Below are 26098 nucleotides of genomic sequence, written 5' to 3' on the forward strand. Positions count from 1 at the left end.
GGTGCACAAGATTACACAAAAACACATCTAGGGCGACGTGCATGGAAGCACGCGAGCGAGTACTCGTTTCATGCAGCAGCGATCTTCGTCTTGAGCAGCGCCTTGTCAGTCACCGGCACGGACGCGCCGGGCAGCTCGAGGTTACCCGGTGGGCCGCACGTGGTCACGTAGGAGGGTGGTTGCCCTCCCAAGTCGCCGTCCGCCACCGCCCGCAACTGCCGCGGGCCTCTCCGCGTTACCACGAAGCAGCCGAGCGAGACGAGGGCCCCGACGAAGGCGGTGACGAGCAGCAGCGGAACGAGGATGGGCGTGGAGAGGCCTGGATGGGGGAGGGTGCAAATCCGCAAATCAATTATTTTATGCCAAATTGGAAATTACACTTTAAAGTAGAGCAATGCCTTGGAAGTGACATGTTGGTTAAAGCTTCAAGGTCGCTGCAGCACACGAACCGTGAAACTGGATATTTGGAAAAGCTTTATTTCAGGATGAATAAAGTTACTTTATATCCTCGGTACTCAAAAGTGGTTAAAATGGGCGAGCCAGAGCGGGGTTTGCGGGCCAAAATGTTGTAGAAAGACTGCCAAGGAATCGGAGCAACGCTGGGACAGATACCACGCGGTAGCGAGAGACCTCACCGTGGGTAGACTGGGTGACTTCGATCTCCACCTCATCGTCAACGATCCTCATGGGCCCGATGGATAGCACCCCCTCGAACGTGTCGGCATGCCTCGTGTGCCTCTTCACCCTGCCGCCTTGACATCCCTGCAGAGTGCCGTTAGCGGCACCCAGCCACTCGATTAGGGTTGTTAAAACTACCACACGAAGTTAGGTCACAATAAGGGTTTGTCAAGACGCATATCTGTAGTATCTTACAACCTTTGGCGCTAGTGACATTCTAGTCAGGGGTGGGGGCGGGTAACCTTGTACGTGTCAAGTTCATGAAGGCTTATGTCACGTCAAGAATTACGTTCATTTCACCCATCAAAACAGTCAGCATCAAGGCAAGTACATCAAACGCCACTATACCCAATTGTTCAGTAGGAGACCCGTGGGTGACAAAGCCAGACTGCAGACTCACCGGGACGCATTGACTGCTGTTGACGCTGAAGCAGACACGCACAGAGCAGTGGACGTAGACCAGCTGGTACTGGATGCCGATGAACTTCAACATTTGGACGCTGAAGTCTACGCTGCTGTCATTGCCGTTCACGCTGTGGAAAGCAGCGGTTTGGTCCGCGGGACATCTACCTCGCCAGACAGATATAAAGTTGCAGGTCAGTGGAATGGCAAGAGAGTGAAATTGAGGTCATTGACATACTGCAAGGGAGGCAAATGCTAATAGCCATGTTCCTGAACTGCTTGACAAAGAGACTAGCAAGCAGTGGTTGGTCGATAAATATTGATGGGGTAATCGCGATCTAAAACAGATAAGGCCAAGTGCATGTATGTAGAAACCATGTCGCCAAGGGTCTGCATGGTAGATGCCACACCAAAACCCCTTCCCTAAAAAAATGGGCCACGTTTACTTGCAGTTATCCCGATTCCTTGCCCAACTGCAAGCTCAAGTACAGAATTAATGCGAGCGGTTACATTAAAGAGCAGTCAAGCAGGAGTCCAGCCTGGTTTGTACACGAAAGGAATTTGTCACAGAGTGGGTCAGGATGGCAGTACAGAAGGGAATCTTAAGAGCCATCAGCTGCTCTTGTCACGCAAGAATTGTAGATCCAGGTTCATGCCAAAGTGTTATTAGGACGTGGGTGAACATGGCTTTTGGGTTAATTGTAATTACGTCAGAGGCGTTCATCCAGTGGAACAGGCAGCCCGACCACGCAGCAGTAGGAAGCAGGTAAAGTTAAAAAGCAGCGCGAGGGTTATGGTGCAAAAAAGGTGGAGCCCATTTCTTACAAGGGATGTTTGGCCAGCATGATAGGGGTAGACTAAAACACCCTAGGAATTTTATTGAGATTGTGCTTAACCCACGGCTCTAAGCGTTGTTAACCAGATGGGCATTTGGCCAAATCAAACCGTGTAACAAAAATCTAATGGAATTTTTTTTTTTTTGGTACGCAGAACCCCCCCCCCCCTTACCAACCCAGGAACAAGGATCACCAAAAGCTGGCCCCGACGCGAGTTGGAGTGGGGGGGGGGGGGAACCTCACCCGTCGTTGAAGAGCTTGTGGTTGATGGGGTCAGACGCGTTGTCACTCGGCGTGCACCAGCAGTTCACGAGGAGGAGGTTGAAGTCCCCCTTGGCGTCAGTCTCCTTGTCCTTGGAGTGCATGTGCAGGAAGACCCGCACGTAAATCCGATCGAAGGAGCTCAGCTTGGGCGAGACCGCGTACTGGTCGGCCGCGGAGAAGTTGGCGCTCTTGTAGAGCGACATGGCGACCCGCAGGACACCATCTCGCTCCGGGAGGAGGAATGTCCTGTCGCGAGAAAGGCCAGGAACGGTTTAGGGTTGAATGGAGGTTTTGTCACAATGATGTTTGTTGCCATGTTAACTTCACAGCAAGGCCATGAAAACGGTTGCATGCCATTTGTAATTTTATACTACAAGGTACTTATGTACCAACGTAGGGAAACTGCCAAAACTGCATTGAGGCTGCAGTTTACAAACCAAATGCACAAAAATTGTCGAGACTAAAACGAGTGGTAGCAGACGGCCAAACTGACATTAAGCGCATCTGGCCGAGAAAGCCACAACTTTCCGGATGGATTGTCCCACAGACTGCAGGCGATCGCAGTGCATAACCGTCGCGTTTCGCAAGCCCAGGGTCAGGGGTCAGGAGAGACACCCACGGGGAAAGAGTCGTAAAACTCCGTGCGACTCACAAGAGGGCGCTGGTGACAGCGACATCGGAAGCCACGCGCTCCTCCAGGGGATACACGCAGGAGAAGTCCAGCACGAAGTAGATCCTCTCGATCACGTCAGAGCGGTTCCCGATCACTACCTGGTATGCGATGTTCACGTGGGTGTCGTTCACCTGCAAACACGGAGGGGTAAAAAAAAAAGTCCCAATTGATGACGATTTTTTAAAGATCAGTCTCAGTACCTTGGTCATAGAACAAAACGCACTTGTTTAGCCATTACTTCAATCCAATGGGTGTGATGGCGAGTAAAATCGCTACATTTTAAATATCATGAGGCACGCTTTGCTCACGTGACACTTAGTACAGCCATCTTTTGTACTTGTTGATGAAAATTTAAAAAGGGCAGCAGTTCACTTAATTATTTTAAAACCATAATCGTAGATCGCGTAGCCAGCTTAGCAATCCCTGGTGTGTGGGTGAAAGAGGGTGGGGGGGCGGGGGGAGACATACCATCATCTTGGCACCGCATTCCTCACGGCCGTGCGTCTGCTTCATGAGGAGGTGGCTCACGCCCTGGGAGACGCTCTTGCGAGCCAGGCAAGCCTCGCTGGGCACCGCGTTCAGAGAGGTGTGACGCGCCAGCACCACGGTGGTGGCCGTGATGTTGTGCCACGCGAGAAAGTCGTTTTCCAGGGACGCGGTCACCTCGCTCGCCCCGCAGTCCACGCGGAGGAGCACCTCTGGGTGGAGAAACGGAGGAGGCACAAATTGAAGACGGTCTAGGAACAGTCGTCTTCATTTGCAGGGATCCGTGAGATTACTGGTGGCGTTCAATGTAGCATCTGATTAAACACGTGGAAAGCCCCCCCCCCCCCCCCTCACAATCGTAGCAGGTTTTTATAAGAGTTTAATTTAAAGACTATGGAACAGACGAAGATCGACACAGCGTGCCAAAGCAGGTCTTTGGTTTAAAATCCACCACGAGTGGCGAAACCCACAGTCTTCCGTAGCGCAGTGGCGCTAACGGATTGCTGGTGGCAACTTCTGTTAGAGCATCCCCATACAGCCCGTAGCAGACGACTTTGGTCAGGGCAAGTGCCGTTAGCGAGCACCTAAAAAAGGTGCCGGAAAGGCACTCGAGGGGGTGTGTGGCCAAAACCACGCTCAGCCACCTTTGTCGCCCCAGTGGTGAAGCTTACACCGCACACCACTCAATTTTTAATAAGTATAACCAGTAAAAACAAAGTTTTTGACTATAAATCCTTTATATGCGTGGCGGCTAGAGTACTCTCGTCCTCTGGCTTGAGATGGCTGCCACCTATGGGTCAGGTGATTGCACCATTAAGCAATTGGTAATTAAATATCAAATTTGTGTCCTAAAAAGTGTAAAATTTTGGAAAAAAATTTTCACGGAAATAAATTGTCACGCACAACGAGTCTGTGGGAAATGTCAGCTCGATTGGATCACGGGAAGTGGGTTAAAAAAATGACCAAAAGATTTGCATGGTCGTAAGCGTGCAAGCAAGCAAACTTAATATAAAGGATTTAAAAAAAGGCAGTGTCGACCGAGGGAGAGGGGCTCGGAGAAGAGTCGCTGGTGTGGACCGCGAGCAGACACCTGAGCAGTTGCGTCCCGTGTAGCCATGGAAGCAGGTGCAGACGTAAGCGCCTTGCGGAGTCACGGCACACAGACCGCCGTTCTGGCACAAGCCAGGGAAACAAACTTGCTGCGTGTCCAGCGCAGGTCCCGCGGTCTGGTTAGCCATCGTGACCTCGGCAGTAGCAGTCACCGAGGTCGCGGCTACCGCGGTGGAGGACGAGGCCGAGGAGGACGTGATGGTGGTGGAAGCGGCAGTCGAAGAGTCGGTCGCAGCCGCAGCAAGGGGGAGGGTGATGGCGGTTGCATTTATTGCCGCTGGCAAAGCGTCTGTAGACAGTGTTAGCGCAAAGGGTGAATGAAAAGCAAGGCGTTTAGGAGTTTCCATTTGGTTGAACATCAGGAGCGCGGCTTAACGTTGTGGAAGTGCGCAAAATTCGGGTCGAGTCGGACCCGGCTAGAACGTGTAAAACAAGCCACACTGCCGACCTGACACGGCTTGAGAGACGTAGTAGTTTATGAAAAGGTTAGAGGGTTTGGAAGGTCGATTAGCCGATGTATCAAATGTATTATTCATCGGTGGATATAGCAGATATGCCTTTAAACCATTTTTTCTCCATAATGATCGATTTACGAAACTGGGATAATTGGTGCGCCCAAGAGGTGAACTCGCTCATTGGCTGTCAGCAGGCCATGTTGGCGTAAACCACCATCAAGCCGCACACTTCCTACCTCTACGGAAACCATTTCATTGGAGAGTCGCGGCTGACAAACGCTTGGTATTAGACATAGGCCGTTGCATACAAAGAAACGCAAGTATTATACGTCATAATGCACAAATTAGGGAGATGCATGAATATTAAACTTACATCAGGGACTAGACTCAGCAGGAAAGGGTCAATGAGCAAATGCTCATTAGAGGAAACGTGGCCACAAAGGATAGGTCAACCCAGTGGCTTGACGTGGTGGAATTTTGTAGCAACTAAAACGTACACCAATTCTAATTGCGGAGGAAAAACCTAGGGAGAAAGCCACACGATCACGGGGAGGACATGGAAACAGGCGTCAGGGTCGCGATTGAACCCACGACCTCCTGCATACCTGGTGAAGTAGTTAACATTTCACCACCGTGGCCAAGACATTTCAGATCAAGCTGGAATGCTTGAACGCGTACTTTTTGGGCTGTAGAGAATTTTAAAGTAGAAAACGATAGAAGTTGAGACGCAAGGTCTCGTGCAAGCGATGAAAGGTTTGCCTACCTTGGGCATTTGCTCCAGTGGCAAACGCAACTGTGAACAGCAGGGCAAGAGCTAGGGGCGCCATTAGGAAAAACTGAAAATATAAAAGCAAACGTCAACGTATAATTGGTTAGACACAACGGCCGCAAAAAGGCCACTCATGGGTGTTGCATTTTGATTTGAAGCTTTCGTGATTGCAGGAATCCACTCTTTGGTTCTCTCGGTAAAGTCACGCAAGTAGAAAAATAAAATCACGATGTTTCGGGCGCAACAAAAGCATCCGTCATCATGCTTTCCCACATGACAGACACTTGTGGTGTTGCACCCGAAACGTCATGATCTTTTTATTTTTATACCTACGCAACTTTACCAAAAAGGAACCAAAGCGTATGAATGTTAAAGTTACAGATATACGCAATAATCCATTTGTTCCAGCGGCAAGGTTGCCATACGGTGGACCAAGTAGCCTGGGATGGTCAGGTACTGACAAGGCACCACCTAGCAGGAGGCTTGTGCAAGGGTCCAAAAGTTCAGATGAACTCCGCGAGGACGGACGATTTTTAATACAAAACATGTTTATAGAACTAAAAAACGCATTACTAGGTTGCCAATAACACTGCTGTAAAAAGGAGACTGCCCAAAAAGAGTCTATATTCGTCTGTACACGGCATTTAAAAAAGGCAGAGTTGAACAAAAGTTTAGCAGATCTGCACGAATCTAATGCAGCAAGTAAATTACGAAACAGAACCAAGAATCTGCAAGTCTAAATTGGAGTTGTTCGTAGGCGATTAAGAGAACACCACGAAAAAGCGTATTTTACACAACATGTACCCATTTAAAAAAAAAAAACAGGGACCCATTACCTCTACGCAACGGCTGCACACGAACGATGAAACTGAAAAATCTCTTCCCCACTTTAGTCCCAAGCAGATTGGCAGAGTTTAGCCAAAACACCGTTCCATTGGTTCTGGAATCATCCTTCATACTAATCAAGGTCCCAGCTTGATCTCCCCCCTCCCACCACCTACAATTTAAATAGCAGGACTCGCTTCTAAAGCATCTAAGACAATTCCCGTTCAGGAATAAAGCTAAATAAACATACCTCAACCAGCTCTGGAGGCTTTCCCACAAACAGCTACCCTTCACACGACAGAACCGGCATTTAAGAGAAGACGTCCCAGGCAAGGTCTAGACAGCGCTAACCCCCTCCGACGTGAACAAAATTAAATCCCAAACGCGTTTCTCGATCCAGTAATCTACCCACCGCTACAAGAAGCCCACGATCAGCAGCCCATGATTGGGAAACACAACGACAAGAATCCCGTAGAACGCCGATACTTACATCACGAGTCAGTCCCACTCGCGAAAACTACAAAAACTAGATTACAGAGCAAGCTGCAACACGACAACCAGAGCGCACCTCGACCATTTATACCATCGCGAGACAATGGTGGTGGTGGTCACGTGATTGGTGGTGGTGGGGGGGATCAGTCGAGTAAATTAGGCGTTCATTGTTTAATTACTCCCCCCCCCCCACATCTGTCTGTCGGTGTTGCCGCCCAATTTGCTTAATTACCACGGTTTCTGTCTCGACCTCCTCCCAAATCTTCACTAATTATCGTCAAAGCGACTGCACGCGCGCAACACCGTTTGCAAATCATGCGCGATCACCCAGCCACTCGCCTCCTCATTCGCACATCCGTCGAGTCGCACGTGCAAGTCCAGGCTGCGATGAGACCACGGCTTGGGAATTGCTCTGGAGCGGTGGGAGCGATGGTTCACGCTTCACGCTGTGAGTGAAATGTTGGAGCCCCGAAAAGTGAAATGTCCCGGCCCACGGCTAACATCAGTTGCCTGAGTGATATCATCAATCGGTGTCTGCGTTGCCACCTTCATCACACTCGGCACTGACCAACGCGTTGAAGTATGGTCAATCAATCCCCGTATGACCGACAGCGCCATATGGATCTCTCCGTGATCATGAGATGCCGAAATCCATGTGACGGCCCATGCTCGTTTTTGAATCAAATTATTATTGTTGTTGTTGGGGGGGTTGGCTCAGGGCATCTGTCGACATTCTTCGAGGGCATTCGAATTTACGTTCGTGGCGTTCGCTGCACGTGGCCGTACATCGCCACCGCGTCACTCAAATCGCGTCCAATCGGCCGCTCATTGGACAATCAGCTGCGTCGGGCAATCGAGGAGAGCCCGCGTGCCCTTTTGGAATCTCGTTGAAGCACGTGCCGCGTGCTGTGATGGATAATTGTCGCTCGCTCAATTGTCCGAGCACGGGGTGACGACTGCGCCCCTCGTGATTCGATGAAAGAGTCGATTATTGTGGTCACACTGCACAGAAGAACGGAGCTTCTTCTTCTGCCTGGGGCTGATGGACGCGGTTCAGTTCATGTTGAAGTCACCCTGTGCGCCAAGAAGCTCTTACATCGGGTTCCATCAGCAAAAACAACAACGCTGTTTCTTCGAAAAGCGTAACAAGTCACAGTAAAATGCAGTAATAATAACCAATAACAGATAATTCCAGATTTGAAGCTTTCGTGACTGCAAGGATTCATACTCTTAGGTTTTTCGGTAAAGTCACGTAGGTAAATAAATAAATAATAACACATCAATAATAATAAAGTAATAGAAAAAAGTAAATTAATTAATATTTCATTATAGTTTGTATTAATTAGTTATTTATTAATTATTTATTTCCCCTACGTGACTTTACCGAAAATAACAGATACGTTGAATATTAAAAATTACGAGCAAATCATAATCGCAATGTAAACATTTTATTTTTTTAATAAACAAAAATTAAGCTACGTATAGATTGTCATCAAATACCACGCTGTATCTCTAAAAAAAATAATTCTGCCATTGTAAGGATAATGCAGATACATTATATTGAGGAATTTAAAAAAACACAGCATACATTAAAAAAAACGGAGTGTAAACAATGCGCATAAAGTTGTCGCTTACAGGCAAATACTATTTATACATTAGCAGCTAGGCAGGAAGTCACTTGAAAGTAGTGATTTAAGCGTGGAGGTCCAGATGTCTTGTGACCCCCCCTCCCCAATTTATTGGCCCCGAACATCTTTTTCCCCTTCAGAAAAGATTTTATTTTATTCGGTTTTATTTTTATTATTTTATTATTTCCCTTCTACGTGACTTTACCGAAATAACCAAGAAGATATTTTCCCTTTGTACGTTCATTTATGTTTTTAACGAGCCTTACTTTAAAAAAAGTTTTAGATAATTAAATTTCGGGGGAGGGAGGGTCACAAGACATGTGGACTACCTTGTCGATCGACAACAATAATTATTTTCCCCCCTTGGGGTGGTTTATGAGCTGGACGATTGCGTGCGGAGCGACGTGGTTCTCGTCGCCGTGACGATGCCGACTCATTCGTACTTTTCTGAATGGGGGCATTGAGTCGTCACGCGCCTCCGATGGTTCTGTTCTGGGTGACGGCCGCAGTCTCTGGCTGGCCGGAGAGTTTCATTTATTCATTGTCCACTTGTGCATGAGGTCGGTGCCATCCGCATCTAGCTGCCGTCATGGTTTGTGTGCGGGTGCGTGGCGTATACCGATTAGGACGGTGGGCTACGTACGGCGCGAAAGAGGTTCATCACGCACGGTGCATACGTGCAAGCGAACTCCAGCGGGTGGCACGGGCCGCGTGTCACGATGCACGTGTCTTACAAATCCGAGTGGCGTCCGTGATACATGGTGCTCTCACAATGCACTTGCTCACCTGCACACTCACCTGCACGCTCACCTACACGCTCGCCTGCACGCTCACCTGCACGCTCGCCTGCACGCTCGCCTGCACGCTCACCTGCACACTCACCTGCACACTCGTGTTTTGTCCACCGGAATTCTTCTCGCGAAGTGTGCACGCCAGCGCGTCGTGTACGGATTGCACGCGTACGAAGACAACGATTCCCCCCCCCCCCCACCTCTTGCATAAACAGACTGTCGGGACAAGCTCTCTGAGTGAGCACCAATCGAAGGCAGAGACATTGTGACACACGAGGGTGTGGGTGACCAGTAACACCATGCCCGGCCGCCTTTATCCCCGAATGACGACGTTTACACATCGCACCGGCTAACGTTCAGATAATCGTCACCGATGTTGGCCGTGAGCGGGGATCGAACTCGGGTCGCTGGGTTCGTGGCGCTAAACCGCTGCAGCCGCCGTTACGCGATGGTCGTAGAGGTGACTTGGACCACGCATCACCACAGTGGTGGCGAGTGCGGGTAGAAGGCGTGGAGGAGACACGTGGACATGCCCGTCAACCCATACGGCTTACCCCGTATTTTTGTACAGGTAAATTTAAATGTTCAAATCCATACGGCGTACAGCCGTTGTGTGTTCTCCCGTGTGTTGTGACTTGGTAGGATTAACGTTGAGATTTTTCAGGGCACGGGGTGACCAATAAGGTCTGAATTGGTCTGTAATATGGTCGTCACTGATAAGGAGTTGACAGGTATGTAGTAGTGTTTGGTGTCGTGTATAATGTTGTGTATAGCATCGGATAAACGTTGAGATATACAAGGACACGGGGTGAGCAATGTCTGAATTGGAATGTAATAAGGTAAGGCAATGAGAAGGGGTTAATAGGTATGTATAGTCTAGTGTATAGTAGTGGTGAACAGTAGTTGGCAGGTCTGTCATAATAGAGGCACCGCTAAGGGGTTGTTGACAGGTGTCAAGTTCAGTTAATTTTGCTGCACTGCTCTTTGCTGCTCTTCGTGCAGACCCGCAGCCCTATGAACACGCGTCTTAGCGAACCGACAACACATCCGAGCATTATCCAGGATAAACCCCTGCTTGGCTTCCTAAATCTGACAATATCGGGGCAACGTTGCGAGCGGTTTGGTTTTAAGATGGGGCTTATACCGAAACAAGTCCGGAACGTGCCACGTTTCGTAAACGTAGCTCATTTGCACCGCAATCTGATTAATTAGGGAATGTACGTTGTCGACAAAGAAATAGACAATCCACTATCTTCATGTTGCTACTTCTATTCGCCACCAAGACGCCAATTGTTCTTAGGAATTAAAAATTGTGTAAAGCCAAGACTCATGTCTATACACATTTGGGAAGCTCACCATCGCTAGTTCAAACAAAAGCCCAACTTCCGAGGAGACGACGAATGTAACAATCGGCACAACGTTTCATTCATGCAGCGCTGTCGCACACATCATGCACTCGCAGGCCACGTGGCTTATGAGAACGCATCAACTTTATTTTCACGCGCAAGGGACAGACGCAACAGATGCAGCTCATTTCGCTCGGTTTTAGTCACCTAAAGCCACAACCAAGAGAACGTTTGACAAGAGACAGCCGAGGAGAGCAAGCAACCTCCCAGATTTTGGATTTCTATAAAGCTAAATGGAGTGCGGATAGGTTATTGTAGTGGCTTTAGAAACGAATGCAACATATTTTGGGTTCCTTCTGCAGAGTTGAGGCACAATTCGCTGCAAGAGTTCCGAATGGAAAGTGGATTGAATTAGAATGGTTTTGGAACCCCCCCCTTGAGCGATTGCCCAAATGCAGTTTCAATATAAAGGGGGACCACAGTCAGACGTGGCACACCACCCGACAGGCAGTGGTTGAGCATTGCATGTTGGGAAACTGCAGTCCAAGGAACGCAATATCCTTGGTGCACTTTTTGGTACGCATCTACTACCCTTTAGGTAAACTAAATCCCGGTATTGTTTGCACTTTGCTGCAACTCGTTGTATAAGACTTGTAACCAACACGCACTCCTGTGCTGGGTTGTGATCATTTTGTCGCCGAGATTTAAACTTTGGCATCCGTCTTTAATCTTGCCTCGAGGCACCTCCGACTAGCAGAAGTCTCACCCAAGGTGGACTCTTCGCCATTAAAGCCAAAAGTGAAAACCGGACGAAGCAAACGGTCGCAGCTCTCCTAGAATCCATCGCCTCCACCTCGCAGCGCATCGGCATGGAGCCAGGAGAACCTTCAAGACACCTTTTACCTTCCCGTCTCCGAACATCCTTGAAGGTTTCATTGCACACGCTACTAATGTAAGGGATTCATTGTGCAGGCGAACTTGTGTGCGCGCGAGTTTGCACAACGCCAGCGAGCACCGACAACCACACAACCACAGCGTCGTCATTGCGAGGTGCCGTTTAATTTTTTTGAGGGGTGAAAACAGACTTGAAATATCATTCCAAGGGTCAAGTGCGTGGCATTTTTGTACATTTACTCCCCCCACCCCCCACGAAAGAGACCCCTCCCGTTTAAACCATGGCTCAAAAAAAGTGGTGGGGGATGGAGGGAGCGAGCTGGCTTGCAAAAAAAAAACACGTGGTAATGCGTCGATAGCGCGACCCGAGTTCCACATTCGCAAGGCGCGCCTGTGAATTCGAGAGTCTCGGTATCAAAAACCGTTCCCCCACCCAAGTTTTATTCACCGACTCCACGAAGGTCTGGCTTTGTCCAAAGTCATTGCCCCATTATACATCAATCATTCTACAGGCTCGGCATCACCACCCAGCAGGTGTACGCACAGGGAAGGCACTCACACCCCCCCCCCTCACCTTAATGTACCAAGATAACAAGATAAATATCAAGTTAAATGTTACCTAGGCAAACAGTTTCAGGCCACTGTACACGCATGGCATGATCTGTCTAAATAATGCGCCTGCGTGTATACATGTATATATATATAAATAACAAAAGTTACACAAGGCATATTTTCAAAAATTGCACCGTGCATAATAACGGCGATATTTCTCAGGTTGTAAAACACGAGCACTGCTCTGCACAGGTCCGGTGGCGTCGCGCCCACGTGGCCTGCTGGGGTTTCTTCGAATTCGGTTGCTGAAAGAAAAGAAAAGCTCCCAAGCGCGCGTGTGGTGCGAACCGTCAAGACGCGCCAAGAGTTTGTTTACCCCCACCAGCCCAGCACGTGGGAGCGCCACGAACATCGTGCCAATCACCACACAGCACAACAACCCAAAAGAAAAAACGCGTCATGTAGCTCGAGCACAACTTCAAAAAACGCACACCTCGGGTGGAAAAACCACGTGCATCAGATCACGAGATCACACACGTGCGGCGACTGCCTTTTAAGATTTCGGGCAGCAGCCCTGCGGTGGAGCAGCGCTGATCCGGCGAGACGGCAATGACCGGGTCGCTGCTGGGGACCTCGTGGCAGGGTGCCGGTGGCGTCACCCCCCCCTCCACCTCCTTGTTCTCGCTCGACCCGAGCCCCCAGCCGTGCCGGGAAAGGGTGAAGCAGCAGAGGGCCGCGAGCGCGCCGCCGATAGCGGTGATGACGAACACCGGGATCACAACGGGCATGGGAAGACCTGCATCCACGCGCGCACGATTACGAAATTATTCGGTGATTGCGTAACTCTGGACGACGGACGATTATAATGAGTTTAAAAACACGTATACATTAGAGACCAATATTATTACTAAAGGTTTTTGGGTTGGATTGCGCAAGTATGAGTGTCATAATCCTCCACCACCGACAGCCTATAAGGTTTGTCACGTAAACACACCAATTACTACCTCAGCCCACAGGTATGTTTGTAAATCCACAACATTTTCAATTTTGAGATGTTTAACTGGTAATTAACATCTAGCATCGGGCGATTTGCCAGAGTAGATCAATGGCCTGGATTCCTTACTCCACAAACACTGCTCTGATGGGGCACTCCATCCATGACTTGACGATGGCAGTGAGGTGGTGGGAGAGAGTTATTCTATAGTCAATGTTTTTGTGAGCTCTGTTTCAGATAACATCTCAAAGTGCAGTTGGTCCAGTTATGTTCTTACCCTTCCTTGGACTTAACTCTAAATTTTTTTACAGAAAGGACATACACCTGTCAACGCCGTGGCATAAGCTATCGAGTGAGCAGGCACTGCAAACTGCACCGTGGCCCACTGGCAGGATGGGGCCAATTGGCTGAGATTCCTGGCAGTGCCATGTGAGGCATAGGCAATGTCGCCATTGGTCGAGGGTGGTGGCACATTGCTGCGACGAGGGGGGGAGGACAGCTATAGGGCCAACGCTAACACGCGACCACAATGGACACTCGACTTGTGTGGTGTCGAGATTTAATGTCACCATGGTGCAAGGGGTTAGCACATGTGACTTGCCATCTGACAGCGCACGCACGGGCACGTGATCGCTCGTGTGCCGTGTGCCAGTGCGCGCACAATCCCACATTTCTAGACCGCACACCGATTAGCACGGTTTGCTACTTACTGCGCAAAAACAATTTCACACTAGCCAGGGAGGAGTAGGCCAAGATATCCTTGAGGGGGTGGGGCTCTCGAGGTCTCGTGTGGACGCCCTTCCAAGCAGCAGGGGCACGAGGAAGTAATTGGAGGGCTGCACCTTTAATGGAGAGCGCGACGCCACAGATGGTGGCGCACACGGATAGTGTTGTGAAGCCCGCTGGTGGGGTCAGGAGGTCACCGTTTATGGAGGTGCGCAGCAAGTCCTCATTCTCGTCCACGATTTTCATTGGTCCAATTGACAGCACGCCCTCGAAGAGGTCAGTCTTCGAGTGTCGCTTGACCCTGCCACCTTGACATCCCTGCGCCGTTTGAGACAAATATCGCTCCTTCGCGCACAAGAATAACCGTCCATAGAGCTGTAGACCATCCAATGACGATTATATTAACGGGTCCTAGGCCTCCCCCAGGTCAACTGCCTCAAATAAGTACCTGGGTGCAGTGTGTAAACATCGCTACTGGGGAGACATAGGTGGCCGGGCATGGTGCTGGCCACCCACCCTCCCATCGTGTGCCATGACAGCCTTTATTTAGGTTCTCCAAGAGCACTTTCCCCAACATTCTGTTAAGACTATACAGGAGATTTGTCTTGGTAGCAGATCTGCATGGCCACTCATCCAGCAGCGGTGGATTAACAAAGCGGTTGCACGAATGCCGAGGTGCCCGAATAAATTAATTCGAGATGGAGCCGGCTTACCGGCACACACGCCATGCGGTTGCTGGTGTAGCAGACGCGCACGGCACAATGTATGTAGATGTAAGAGTACTCCATGCCGATGAACTTGAACATCTGGAAGCTGAAATCCACGGAGGTGTCATTCCCGTTGCCTCGGTGGAAGTAGGCCGTCTGGTCTGCAAGACACCTGCACGCACGGAGATTCGTTCGTCCATACAGGAGGGGGGGGGGGGGAGAAATGGCACACAGTGGGGGACCTTTTGAGCAATCTCCACTGCTGGATGAGGGCCCTGCTCACCGATTTTAGGCCATACTTCAGGTCGGCTGGTTTAGCGCAGGGGGTGGTTGAAGGCAGCGAGCACAGAAGGAGCCACAACATCAATAGATTTGGTTACACGGCCTTCTGCTCGTGATAATGTTCTGCTAGAAATGTCCAACATAGGCCACTTTGTCGAGCTATTATTTGTGTCCAGGCCCACTTGTGGGAAAAGCTCTTCCAGAATTCAGTGGGGGCATTACCTGGTAAAATAAAAAAACATATTTTTTTAGTTTAAAGAAAACAAAAGGTGCCCACCCACCACCGGAGGCCAGGCCCTGCCCCCCCTCACCCATCGTTGATGATCTTGTGGGTGAGGTGGTCCGACTCGTTGTTGCTCGGAGTCGACCAGCAGTTGACCGCAAGGAGGCCAAAGTAGCCGCTGACGTTGACGGGGCTGTGGTCGCGAGACATGGCGAGGTGGACACGCACGTAGACGCGCTGGAACGCCGTCAGCATGGGCGAGCCCACCAGCTGCTGGTCTGCCGTGAAGCTGTCGGACTTGTAGAGCGCCATGAGGACCTGGAGCACGCCCTGCATCTCCGGGATGGCGAACGTCCTGGGGCAGGTGGGCAAGCAAGTGGCAAAAGCGTTTTAAACTTGTGACATAATTAGCTATGTAGCAGCATAGCGCGGGCTGCTGGCAGGGAAGGGGATTTACAGCTTACAGCAGCCCTGACTGCAGCAGGCCACGTGATAGACCAGAGGGGATATCCGGAGAAAGGTTAGAAGGGGCACGTGGGGAAAGCCCGGAAACCCGTTAGTAGGTTCTAGAGGGGGCGAGGCAAGGAGCATAAAAGGGGGCCCTGAGCGAGAGCTCGGGGCTGCCGATTGGAGTGGGATCCCAGTCTGGCTGTTGAAACAAAAATGTGCTTCCAAGGATTAGCGTCTCCGGTTAAGTCACTACACCTTTAAAAGGTCCGTTTAATTTTTTGAAACTATGCATCTAGCTCCTTCATGCCAAGGCGTTTTACAGCAATTATAAAAAAAAGTGTACATATGACGGTGGTTGAGATGGTGTGGGGTTTGTTTTGGTGATGGTTAAGGAGTAGCAGGAGGGGCTAGGGGAGAAGAGAATGGGTTTTAAAAGGGGAGAATGGGAGCAGGCAAGTGGATATTGTTTCATGCGCTGTAGTGGGAGAATGGGGAATAACCCATCCATCCAAATCAGCTCAAGCTTCCTGCAAAATTTTTTTTACCTGGTTAAAAGGTAAAATCATTCACGGGACCTGTGTGGGCCCCCAACCCTCCAAACTCACCCCCCCCCAACCCTGGGGAAAGTAGATGTGCTAGTCCATGCAGCTCCATTCTGCGCGTTCATTCCCTCTCCACACGCTCTTCCATCCCCTCGCATGCCCGAACATCTTGGATCAGGCATTCCTTCTTCCCCTCTTTCTGCTGCTCATGTAAGCACACGAGTGTTGAACCTTCCGCACCATACGTAGCCAGCCGTGATAAAATCGGCGGTGCGGACGAAGGATAAACTAGTCTAACACGTAGGCCAAGCGACCAATCGTAAAATCGCCCAATGTTGGATGTAATTACCAGCGACACGTCACTCAAATTGTCGATGTTGTGGATTTGCTCTCCAACACACCGGTGGGCTGTAGTAGTAACGAATTGGCATGTTCCGTTTACGTGACAAACTTTACCAATTACGTGATAGAACCCAGAAACCTTCATTATGGACAAACTACACAAATTGCAATCTAAATTTAAAAGTGCGTATGCCCCAGTGACCTCTGACTGCAAGTCAAGCGAGCTACTATTCCGTGGCAGCAGCAGCGTCATCCGGAGGGCTTCCCTTGGTTCTCGATGCTCAGGCATCGAACCAAACGCCGTTCCAATAGGCTGGCACGCCGAGCGTACACGGGGGGAAGAGGTCCACACTCACAAGAGCCGGCTCTCCATCGGGATGTCCGCTTTGGCGCGCTCCTCGCGAGGGTACACGCACGAAAACTTGATCACGAAGTAGGTCCGCTCGATGACCGACGTACGATTGCCCACCACGACCTGGTAGTGGAGGATCAGATGGGTGGCGTTGGACTGCAGGAGACGAGCAACAGACACACACGAGTCAGTGCCAACGATAACATTGTCAATTTAGCTTTTACTCAATTCATGCACTACATGTACACCCATTGTCCATTTTAATTTCATTCGTTAATTCCGTAAAGCACCTTGGTCACGATGAGATAAAGACAAGGATCCCCATATAGCCTTTAGACCGTTGGGTCAAGTGGCCGGCACAGTCCATAACGTGATGGGTGTCCAGCACCACCAATCTCCTTTAGGTGCTGATATTTGACCACGCACCACTCGGTGTTAATTTGAGGCCGAGTCTACCTAGGGGAAGCCGACACCCACCTCCATTGCAGCGCCACAGTTGCGGCGGCCGTGCGTCTCCGACATGCTGTAATAGCCCCTGGCCGACGATTGGACCTCACGAAGGGTCCCCACACAAGAGTTGTTCTGGCTCTCGTCGGTCAAGCCACCCAGCACCACGGACGTGGCCGGGACGTGGTGCTGCTCCAGGAACTCCTGGCGGAGCATCGCGTTCACCTTGGTCGCACCGCAGATCACGTCCAGGAAGCTATCTGCAATGGTGAGAGATTGAGACGAGATGGGGGGGGAAGACGGGCAGTTAATCCCCCCCCCCAATACAGCCTTGACTGTTGGGGCAAATGGAAGCACGCACCTATGAAGGCCGGCACGGCACGCGAGGGGGTGGGTGGTCAACACTCCCGGCCGCCTTCGTCTCCCCAGTGGCAATGTTTCACACTGCACCGGGTACTCATGAGGCGACCTCAGGGAGGCCCGGGACCGATTCAAATACTCGTCACTTGGTGTTGGCCGCGAGCAGGAAGCAAACTCGGGTGGCAGTGTTGGTAGCGCGCCGCGCTTACAGCCACACTACCGTTACATCGAACTCAGGACCCCCCCCCCCCCACACACGTGTCTTTAGATCTCGGATGCCCAGCAACACCACCACTTCCCATCACACACGCGGGTTACTGCGCAGGGCGCCACGGTGGCAAGATGTTAACTCGGGAAAATGTTCGAACAATGATCACCAACAATAAACTATTTTTAGCGTTGATCTTGCATCTCAAGATACAATTCGTAGTGTCGCCACATCGCGGATTGCGAGGTTGGCGGCACTCACTTGAACAGTCTTTGTCCATGAACCCTTCGGGACACTGGCAGGCAAAGGTGCCGTTGTCCTCCTGCTTGCAGAGGCCTCCGTTCTTGCATGACGGGCTGCACAGCAAGGCCACCTCGCTATCACCTGCCGTGGGAGAGACGACGGTGATACCTCTTGCACAACAAGACCAACAATCACCACGAAGAACACAGATCCCCTGCACAGCCCAGACAACCTGTTGGGGCAAGTGCCCGTTAGAGGAGCACCTATGAAGGGCGGTACGGCACACGAGGTGGGTTGGTGGCCCGCATCATGCCCGGCCGCCTTCGTCTCCCCGGTGGCGATATTCACACCGCATCATGGTCGAGTCAACCTAGGGGAGGCCCAGGACCGAGTCGGATCATCGTAATGGGCGTTGGCGATGAGCGGGAATCGAACTCTGGGGTTGCCGGGTTCAATTGCGCAAAGCGCCAGCGGCTACACTACCGCTCCCCAGCCCGTGGAGCCTCAAGCATTAGAACCACGCAACTCACGTGCAGTCTTTACGTCAAGGGGGGCGAGGGCCAAACTGCCCAATCCCAAGGTATTATCAAAAGTCTCGTATCTTTGCACACCACTACGACTTGCATTTTATTGTGCCTTTACGCAAGGGGGTAGCTGGCCAAGCGGGATTTTCCCCATGCCACAGTTGCAATAGCAGAGGTTCGGAAGAAAATCGATTGGAGGCACGAACGAGTAATGGACACCAAAGACCGACACTGATAATGTACAATTGCAGCAACTTAAAACACACACCTATTCAATGTCATTTTTTCGCCACCAAAATTTCTTTAAACGCCGTAAAATCTAAAACAAGCTTTTATTTAATAGGAAAACAAGATTGAGAGAAGATTTAAATTGACAACCGTCTCTTATTTTCCCCATTGCAGACCATCGGTTCATGTCCCTCGTAAACTTTAAACAACATTTTAAACGTTCGAAACGGAGGGGAAGTGTTAGAATCCCCAACACGCGGGGCGCACGAACCGAGCCCAGTTACGCCTGCGCTGTGGATTTCTGAATTTAGAAATCTGCGGGAGCGACCAGAGTGCTCGCGCCTGGCTCCGCCGCCAGGGACGAGTATCCCGGGGGGGGGGGGGGGGGGGTTCTCTCCAGATTTCTTTTCTTATCCGGTTTGAAATAAGTGTTTCCAAATTCTTATAAGAACTAAACTAGAACTGCAAGCCGCGGTCTATACGAAAAAAAATTTTGATTGATACATTGCAAAAAAATAACGCGAGATGATAGACAGCGTAGAGACGCCTTTATCCAACCAGTGGACTGCCTAACGGCTGGATACGCGTATTACCGTAGTCTCTAGATTTAAAAAACACGTACAAAGACGCTGCGGAACGTTTAAAAAACGCCGAAAACGTGTGCCCCTTGTCAATAAACTTGGACAATGTGGGTCACACCTGATAAGATGCACTCCAAACATTCGTTTGTAAAACACATTGGGAGAAGAAAGTGGATTTATAAGCACGAGAATATGGCAAGATTTGTACGGAGTAGACTACAGAGCAGGGAGCTTGCCAACCAAAACGACAATTTTCCGAATGCACGTGACGAATACGAGACTGGTCCTGAATAAAACAGCGGTCACGAAGCGGCAGTCATTAAAGAGCCGCAGGTTGCAAACTCGTTGCTCCAAGAGGGCGGCTCGAGAATGATTGCCGCACATTTGGCTTCTTCCTACCTTCCTGTGCCTCAACTTCAGATACCAGCAGCACCACAGCCAACACCGACAGGAACGCGGCAGCCATCAGGGCAATCTAAAAACAGAGGAAACCACTCGTGAACATACAAAGATAGCTCCCCCATCCGAGATGCGTATCCGCACACGTGTTGCTCTCGATCCGCATATTCATCTCTCCAGGAGCCCAAGTGCGAAAGCTCGTGAAGAAACGCTTTCGGACAACAACAAAACCGAAAAGTGACAATCGAAAACAACAACACCCACGACTGCATGGGTACGGTAGACGCAGACTCCGCGCCCCGATGATGCTTTGCGAACTTACGTGGAAATTCATTTTCCCCGCGGACATAAATCACTAACGGACAAGACGCCAGACACCACAAAAAACCCCCACACCACAGCAAAAATCCACAAAACTAAACTCAGTGACCGAAATCACTGTGCGCCACCATCCGACGATCTTCGTCCAATTTATAGAGATGGTACCGATGACGTCGCCACGGGGAGGGGGGGGTGCAGGTAAAGGTGAACGAACGCATCATTAATTCTGATTGAACGACCCAGGTGCGGTGAGTCGCCTTTGTACATCCATGTAGCGGCATCTCGCGTGTTAGATGAAGATGTTCAATTATTTAAATGAGAAAGGCATTGTTGTAGCAGGTGGAGGACGCGTGCCGATTGGAATTATTCTTCCCGAGCAGGGATTTATGAATTAGCGCAAATTCTTTATCATTGTATTAGTTCTAAAATTAAGATTCTTTATCATTGTATTGTATTGTTGCACCAAATTAATTGCCAATAAAGTCCCGTGATGCCTTGTTTGATTGTCTCCTTCATATACAGGCTGCTTCGACTTGTTTTGAACACTTGTATAGGACTTTCGTTTTGAATGGGAAAAGAACGGAAAATACACTGTAACATGATAACAAATGTATGTTAATAGCTTCAGAGTCTCCACTCGTTCGCCATCATTGTCAACACGTGGCCTGGGATCTTCTCCAGAGTCCGGAGGCACATTTCTTGTGGCATTGTTGCAAATTCTCAGAAGTGTTAAAACGAAAATTAAGCACCCTGTATATGTCTCAATTAGGGCCCAACATCTGTATATTGATTTATTAAAGTATAATGAATTTCAAACACTAACAATTCCAAACCGGCCCAGTGGCTCAGCAGTAGAGGGAGCGAGTTGCGATTTAAAACTTTTATTTTAAGGTCGATTCGGCTCATCATTCCTCGCTCTGGGGGTCGATAAATTATGTACCACTTCATAGGAAAGTTAACAGTGGTCGGCCGACGGATCAACTTGCCCCAGCCAGAGTAATGCGGAATTTTCACCGCTGCCTCAGGGCTGTTATACAGAAGGTGAGCAACGTTCCAACACTACTTGAGCGGGAACTCAGATTCACGTTTGGTCAATCCACTGCTGGATCAATGACTTCAGAGCGCAAGGTCAATGTGAAGCCTAACTATCCTGGAGTGATTTTAAGGGAGTGAATATAAACAGGTATAAATAATTGATATCGTTGGCGTTTATATTAGCAGCACATTAACTATACGGTATACGTATTCAGAAAAAAAAATCTGAATATTTATTGAAACTGCAGGAGGAATCCGATGAGCTATAAAGCTCTTTTTCATGGATGTCCAGTAGGGGGGGCACGCGGTCAGAACGTGACAAAAACAACAATAAATACCAAAAAAAAACACGATAAGAGGGCAACGGATCGGAGAGGTGATTCCACGACGCAAATTCATCACGAGTGATGATAAATCCACCGCTGGATGAAGGATGAATAGACTTTTTAAATAAATGTTTTCTCCTACAACATCAGAGTGCAGCGCCCCATTAAATACGCGCTACAATGACAATAGTTTAAAGCGATTTGAAGCATGTTTTATTTTTTTTGGAGGGGGGGGGGCAGAGCTTTGTGTTGTCATATTTGAGGGGGGGGGGTCTGACTTTTTGTGACGCCGTGTGACGAAAGGGGGGAGGGGATCAAAATTCGTCCAAAATCGCGTGACGTCATTTATGGACGGCCCCTTATCGATTAGTCGCGTTGACGCGCGTGACGTCACCGTGACGCAACAAGGCCCCGCCCCCTCCTCCTCCCTCACCCCCCCCACCTCCCTCCCTCGCGGAAGTCCAAGATGGCCGTGTCCGCTAGCGGTGGGTTCCCTTTGCGCGTTCTCCCCTCTCCCACGTAGGAAATACAACAACAAACAAACTCAAGTGGCGCGGAGAGACCCGGGGATTCTTCCTCGTGGGGGGGCCGAGCGAGAGGAGAGGCCGCTTGCGCGGTTAAACTGCTGCGGCGGATGGCTCCGTGGCCTTGACATTTACCCCGGCGTGTGACCGGGAGTCACCGCCCCTCGGATAGATTCCTCCGCCGGGGAAGGGTCGCCTCTCGCCGCCCGATAAGCCCGATAAGCCCGGTGGCTGTCTGCTCGCTCTCGGTGTCAGATTTTCAATGGCTAATTAAACGCGACTGTAAATGCACTTGCGTGGTGGTGGTCTTGGTGACGTTGCGGTTGATTGTACATTCATTTTTGTTGTAGTTGCTGTTGATGTTTTTCGTAGCTCGTTAAAGAAAGGTGCTGTGGAGTGAGATTAATCGACGCATCTGGTCGTGTGTGTTTGTGTGTCTGTGTGTCACTGCCGTGGGGAGCGGTGGTGTAGCGGTCAGCGCGCTGCGCTACCAACCTGGCGACTCGAGTTCGATTCCCACTCGTGGCCAACACCCAGTGATAGCGATTACGTGAAACGGTCCTGGGGGAGAGACAAAGGCGGTCGGGCGTGGTGCTGGCCACCCCCTACCCCTCGTGTGCCGTGCCGGCCTTCGTGGCTGCTCCTCGCTAACGGCACTTGACCTCGACAGGAATTTCCATGTGTGCCCGAAAACGGACGCAGTGCGATTGAATTGCATTTCAGGAAGAAAGTTGTCACGAATTGTCATTTGCACGGTGTTCAATTGCTACGAATCACGTTCCGAGTGATACTGATATTGTCTAGATACTGTCTAGATTGGACCACTACCTCCTGCCACATTGTTATACTACCCTACGTTATGCCCGTCTCGTTTACACTGTGCTGCTCCGTCAATGCAGTCTTTTCACAGTCGTCTTTGTAAGCCTCCCGTCTCCGATATCCTTGATTCTCTCTCGTTTGTCGCGTCTCCTTTGTTACTGGCTGCACGCTGGACTCTCACAGTCTGGTCTGCTGCGATGTGAAACCTTTGTTTTAACAATGTTTCACGAGAAGGAAACGAGTGCGATACACACGGCTCGAATCGAGGAATATTCAGTTCCTTCCGCGCACCATTCAAAGCGTGCGTAGCTTGCGCGTGATTATAGATTTGCTATCGACCAATCTTGCTTTGCATATTCATGCCCGGGTTTTGCAAACGTTACGAAGTAGGTTTCGTAAAACGCCCATTGGACCAGCCGTCTTGCTCATTCACGTCAGTCGTGACCGGGGCAAATTTTAACCCCCCCCCCCCTGCCCTCTACACACCTTTAACGTTGTGACGCTTTCCTGCAAGCTGTCACTAAATGCATTCGGGCTCACATTTTGGGCGAGAGGAGAAAGGCAGGGAACGCCCGCGGCCCTCAAGAGATATGTGGAGTGCAGAAATCTTCTCGGATGCGAACGTCGCAGGATTCACGAGAGATGGGCGAAGGCTTAGGGGAGGGTCTTCATCTAGCGGTGGATTGATCATGACAGCTGCCCTTGTGCAGAGCGTAGTAGAAGAAGCAATTGCAAACGATCGTGGCTAAAGAGAGTGCGTAAACGTGGTTTTCCGGTCCTGTTTCTGTCATTCACTGTGACATTACAGCTCTGAAAAATACCTGCAGCGAATTGTTAGTTTCTAATTGGATCCGTATTTGCCACGTATATCTATGGAATGGCCATTGGCACACTAACCGTTCCCTCCACACGGTTCCAGAAATTGTCAATTCGATCAAACTATTTTAAGATTGTAGTGAAAATAGCGGCCTCTAGTGACGACCGGGGCAATGAACGCTTTACATACAAAATACATAGATCTAAAAACATTACATGAGATTAGATGCATGAATTGTGAGTTTAAGAAGAGATATGAATTGATGCATCTAACATGCCATGCGGTGTGAGTAAAGAGGTCTGTAGAAGTGACTTAAGATTGTAGTGAAAATAGCGGCCTCCAGTGACGACAGGGGCAATGAACGCTTTATATACAAAATACATAGATCTAAAAACATTACATGAGATTAGATGCATGAATTGTGAGTTTAAGAAGAGATATGAATTGATGCATCTAACATGCCATGCGGTGTGAGTAAAGAGGTCTGTAGAAGTGACTTAATGAGGACTGATGCCAGCGCCCTGCGGGGCTCTTGTACAGTATGATGTACTGCTAGCTACAAAGTTCCAAATAAAAAACATGTCATCTAATTAAGTGGTTTTGAGAGTCCAAAATATAGTTGACAAAACAAATGAACTGGATGAAAAAAACTAGGTGTGCTCGCCGTGTCTTGCTGTTAATGGACCTCCTTTGGACCTCACAGGTGCGGCCGTGAAGGTGCCCAGGAATTTCTGCCTTCTGGAGGAGCTGGAGGAAGGTCAGAAGGGCGTGGGTGATGGAACCGTGAGCTGGGGTCTCGAAGACGATGAGGACATGACCATGACGAGGTGGACAGGAATGATTATTGGTCCACCTAGGGTATGTCTTCCGGTTGCTGAACGAATACATTATAAGGTTGCACTCATTACAAAGTGCTTGCCACGCGAACTCCAGTCATCCCCGCAGCAGCTTTTGGCGAACCATCGAACAAAGACAGTCACTGCATCGCGCGCTTTCAAATGCGCTTCCGCAGCCGTCTGGAAAGCTCTTCCAATATTAGGAAGCCGCTGGAACTATGCATATTTAAATCTAGATTGAAAACTAATTTCTTTAAAACTGATTTTTCTGTTTAGTTCTTCCCCCACACGTCCAATTAGCATTATTAGCAACATACGGTGTGCGAAAGAAGTTCAACATGTCTGCATGTCACACAGCTGATCCGCTCAGACGTTCTTTAGAACTGGGTGACTGCCCATTGAGAACATCTGTCTTACATAAGGAAGCTTCTCGTGACAAAATAAGTCCGTGGAAATTTTAGTGCACCGTTTTTACAAGTGTAAACAGCAGGCAGAATTAGCAAAAGTAGAGCAAAGCTGGTGCATGTGCTGCTGTTCACAACCACAAACATACCTCATAAGTTGTAGCAAAACAATGGCGGATCGAATTCCATGTGCAGATCGAGTTATGAACGGGACCGAGGTGGTGTATGTTTGTGCTTCACATGCCACATTACCCTGCAGAACGGAACCCACAAGGCTCGTGTTGTCTTCCCTGTCGTGGCCGCGTCTCCATCGCTTTGCTGTGTGCTCGCGCTTTTCAGACGAGCTTCGAGAACAGAATATACAGCCTTCGTGTAGAGTGCGGACCCAAGTACCCAGACATGCCTCCCACTGTCCGATTCGTGACCAAGGTGAACCTGAGTGGCGTCAACAGCTCAAACGGAATGGTAAGTTTGCCAGAGCCTTCGTGGTTATGGAACCACTGATGACCTTCATCAGCGGTAGTAGCAGCAACAGATGCAGCAGCAGCAGCAACGGACAGTGCATTTCATCCTGACTGCAGAATTGCACTGTGGCACAGGACCTTGCGATAAAGGGTCGCCGAGGCAATGCTCATCTTTAAATGTCCTTCCTGTGTTTTTTTTTTGTAGGTCGATCCCCGTATGGTGCCTGTACTTTCCAAGTGGCAGAGTACCTACAGCATTCGGATAATGCTGCAGGAACTGAAGCGCCACATGATGCAGAAGGAAAACATGAAGCTCCCGCAGCCGCCCGAGGGACACACCTACATCTAGACGGTTTCACTCGAGAGTAAAGTTGTGCGGGCTCCGGTCGCGGGTTGGCACTGCTACGCTGCATGCAAGCGTGGCTGATTGTCACGTGGGTTTCCCGCACGCAAACGCGGTGCGCCGCGATGGGGGGTTGGGTCTGCTGACGTACACACGTCTCGTTTTAAGGCATTGACAAAAGGCCTCTTGATCACCACACGCCCGCATGCGTTTTGATGCACGCCCTCCACGGAGTGGCCACTCGTTTGCACTTGAGTGAAGCGGACTAGAACTTAAATAATGCCACGCATCGCAATGCCGCCCCCCCCCCCCACAACATTTCTGCTGCCCGGAAACTCGCTAAACTATAACGATACCCACTTTTCATCGGCATTATGCTGGTTTGGCTTGTTGTGTTGCA

The 26098-nt window shown here is 49.8% G+C and overlaps 3 protein-coding genes and 1 long non-coding RNA gene across 4 annotated transcripts; 1 reads left to right on the forward strand and 3 right to left on the reverse strand.

The window, feature by feature from the left end:
* On the reverse strand, positions 1-4556 carry LOC144942165 (uromodulin-like). Its single transcript, XM_078868925.1, has 7 exons — positions 4430-4556; positions 3322-3551; positions 2833-2984; positions 2160-2426; positions 1079-1244; positions 636-762; positions 1-319 (listed from the first exon to the last, which is right to left on the reverse strand). The coding sequence occupies exons 2-7, from the start codon at positions 3364-3366 to the stop codon at positions 69-71; spliced, it is 1008 nt and encodes a 335-aa protein (XP_078725051.1). The 5' UTR covers positions 3367-3551; positions 4430-4556; the 3' UTR covers positions 1-68.
* An 8-nt stretch (positions 4557-4564) lies between these two features.
* Positions 4565-7029, reverse strand: LOC144942166 (uncharacterized). Its single transcript, XR_013639322.1, has 3 exons — positions 6989-7029; positions 5668-5740; positions 4565-4738 (listed from the first exon to the last, which is right to left on the reverse strand). It is a non-coding gene; the product is annotated as an uncharacterized LOC144942166 (long non-coding RNA).
* Positions 7030-14568: 7539 nt separating this feature from the next.
* LOC144942132 (pancreatic secretory granule membrane major glycoprotein GP2-like) lies at positions 14569-20183 on the reverse strand. The gene is made up of 7 exons (XM_078868891.1): positions 20132-20183; positions 19810-19885; positions 18096-18218; positions 17297-17526; positions 16824-16975; positions 15222-15488; positions 14569-14800 (listed from the first exon to the last, which is right to left on the reverse strand). The coding sequence occupies exons 1-7, from the start codon at positions 20156-20158 to the stop codon at positions 14569-14571; spliced, it is 1107 nt and encodes a 368-aa protein (XP_078725017.1). The 5' UTR covers positions 20159-20183.
* A 1727-nt stretch (positions 20184-21910) lies between these two features.
* LOC144941961 (ubiquitin-conjugating enzyme E2 variant 2-like) lies at positions 21911-26009 on the forward strand. The gene is made up of 4 exons (XM_078868519.1): positions 21911-21976; positions 24355-24509; positions 25231-25356; positions 25561-26009. The coding sequence occupies exons 1-4, from the start codon at positions 21958-21960 to the stop codon at positions 25702-25704; spliced, it is 444 nt and encodes a 147-aa protein (XP_078724645.1). The 5' UTR covers positions 21911-21957; the 3' UTR covers positions 25705-26009.
* Positions 26010-26098: the final 89 nt, after the last annotated feature.

The sequence above is a fragment of the Lampetra fluviatilis genome, chromosome 26, assembly GCF_964198595.1.
Source record: "Lampetra fluviatilis chromosome 26, kcLamFluv1.1, whole genome shotgun sequence".
NCBI classification, from domain to species: Eukaryota; Metazoa; Chordata; class Hyperoartia; order Petromyzontiformes; family Petromyzontidae; genus Lampetra; species Lampetra fluviatilis.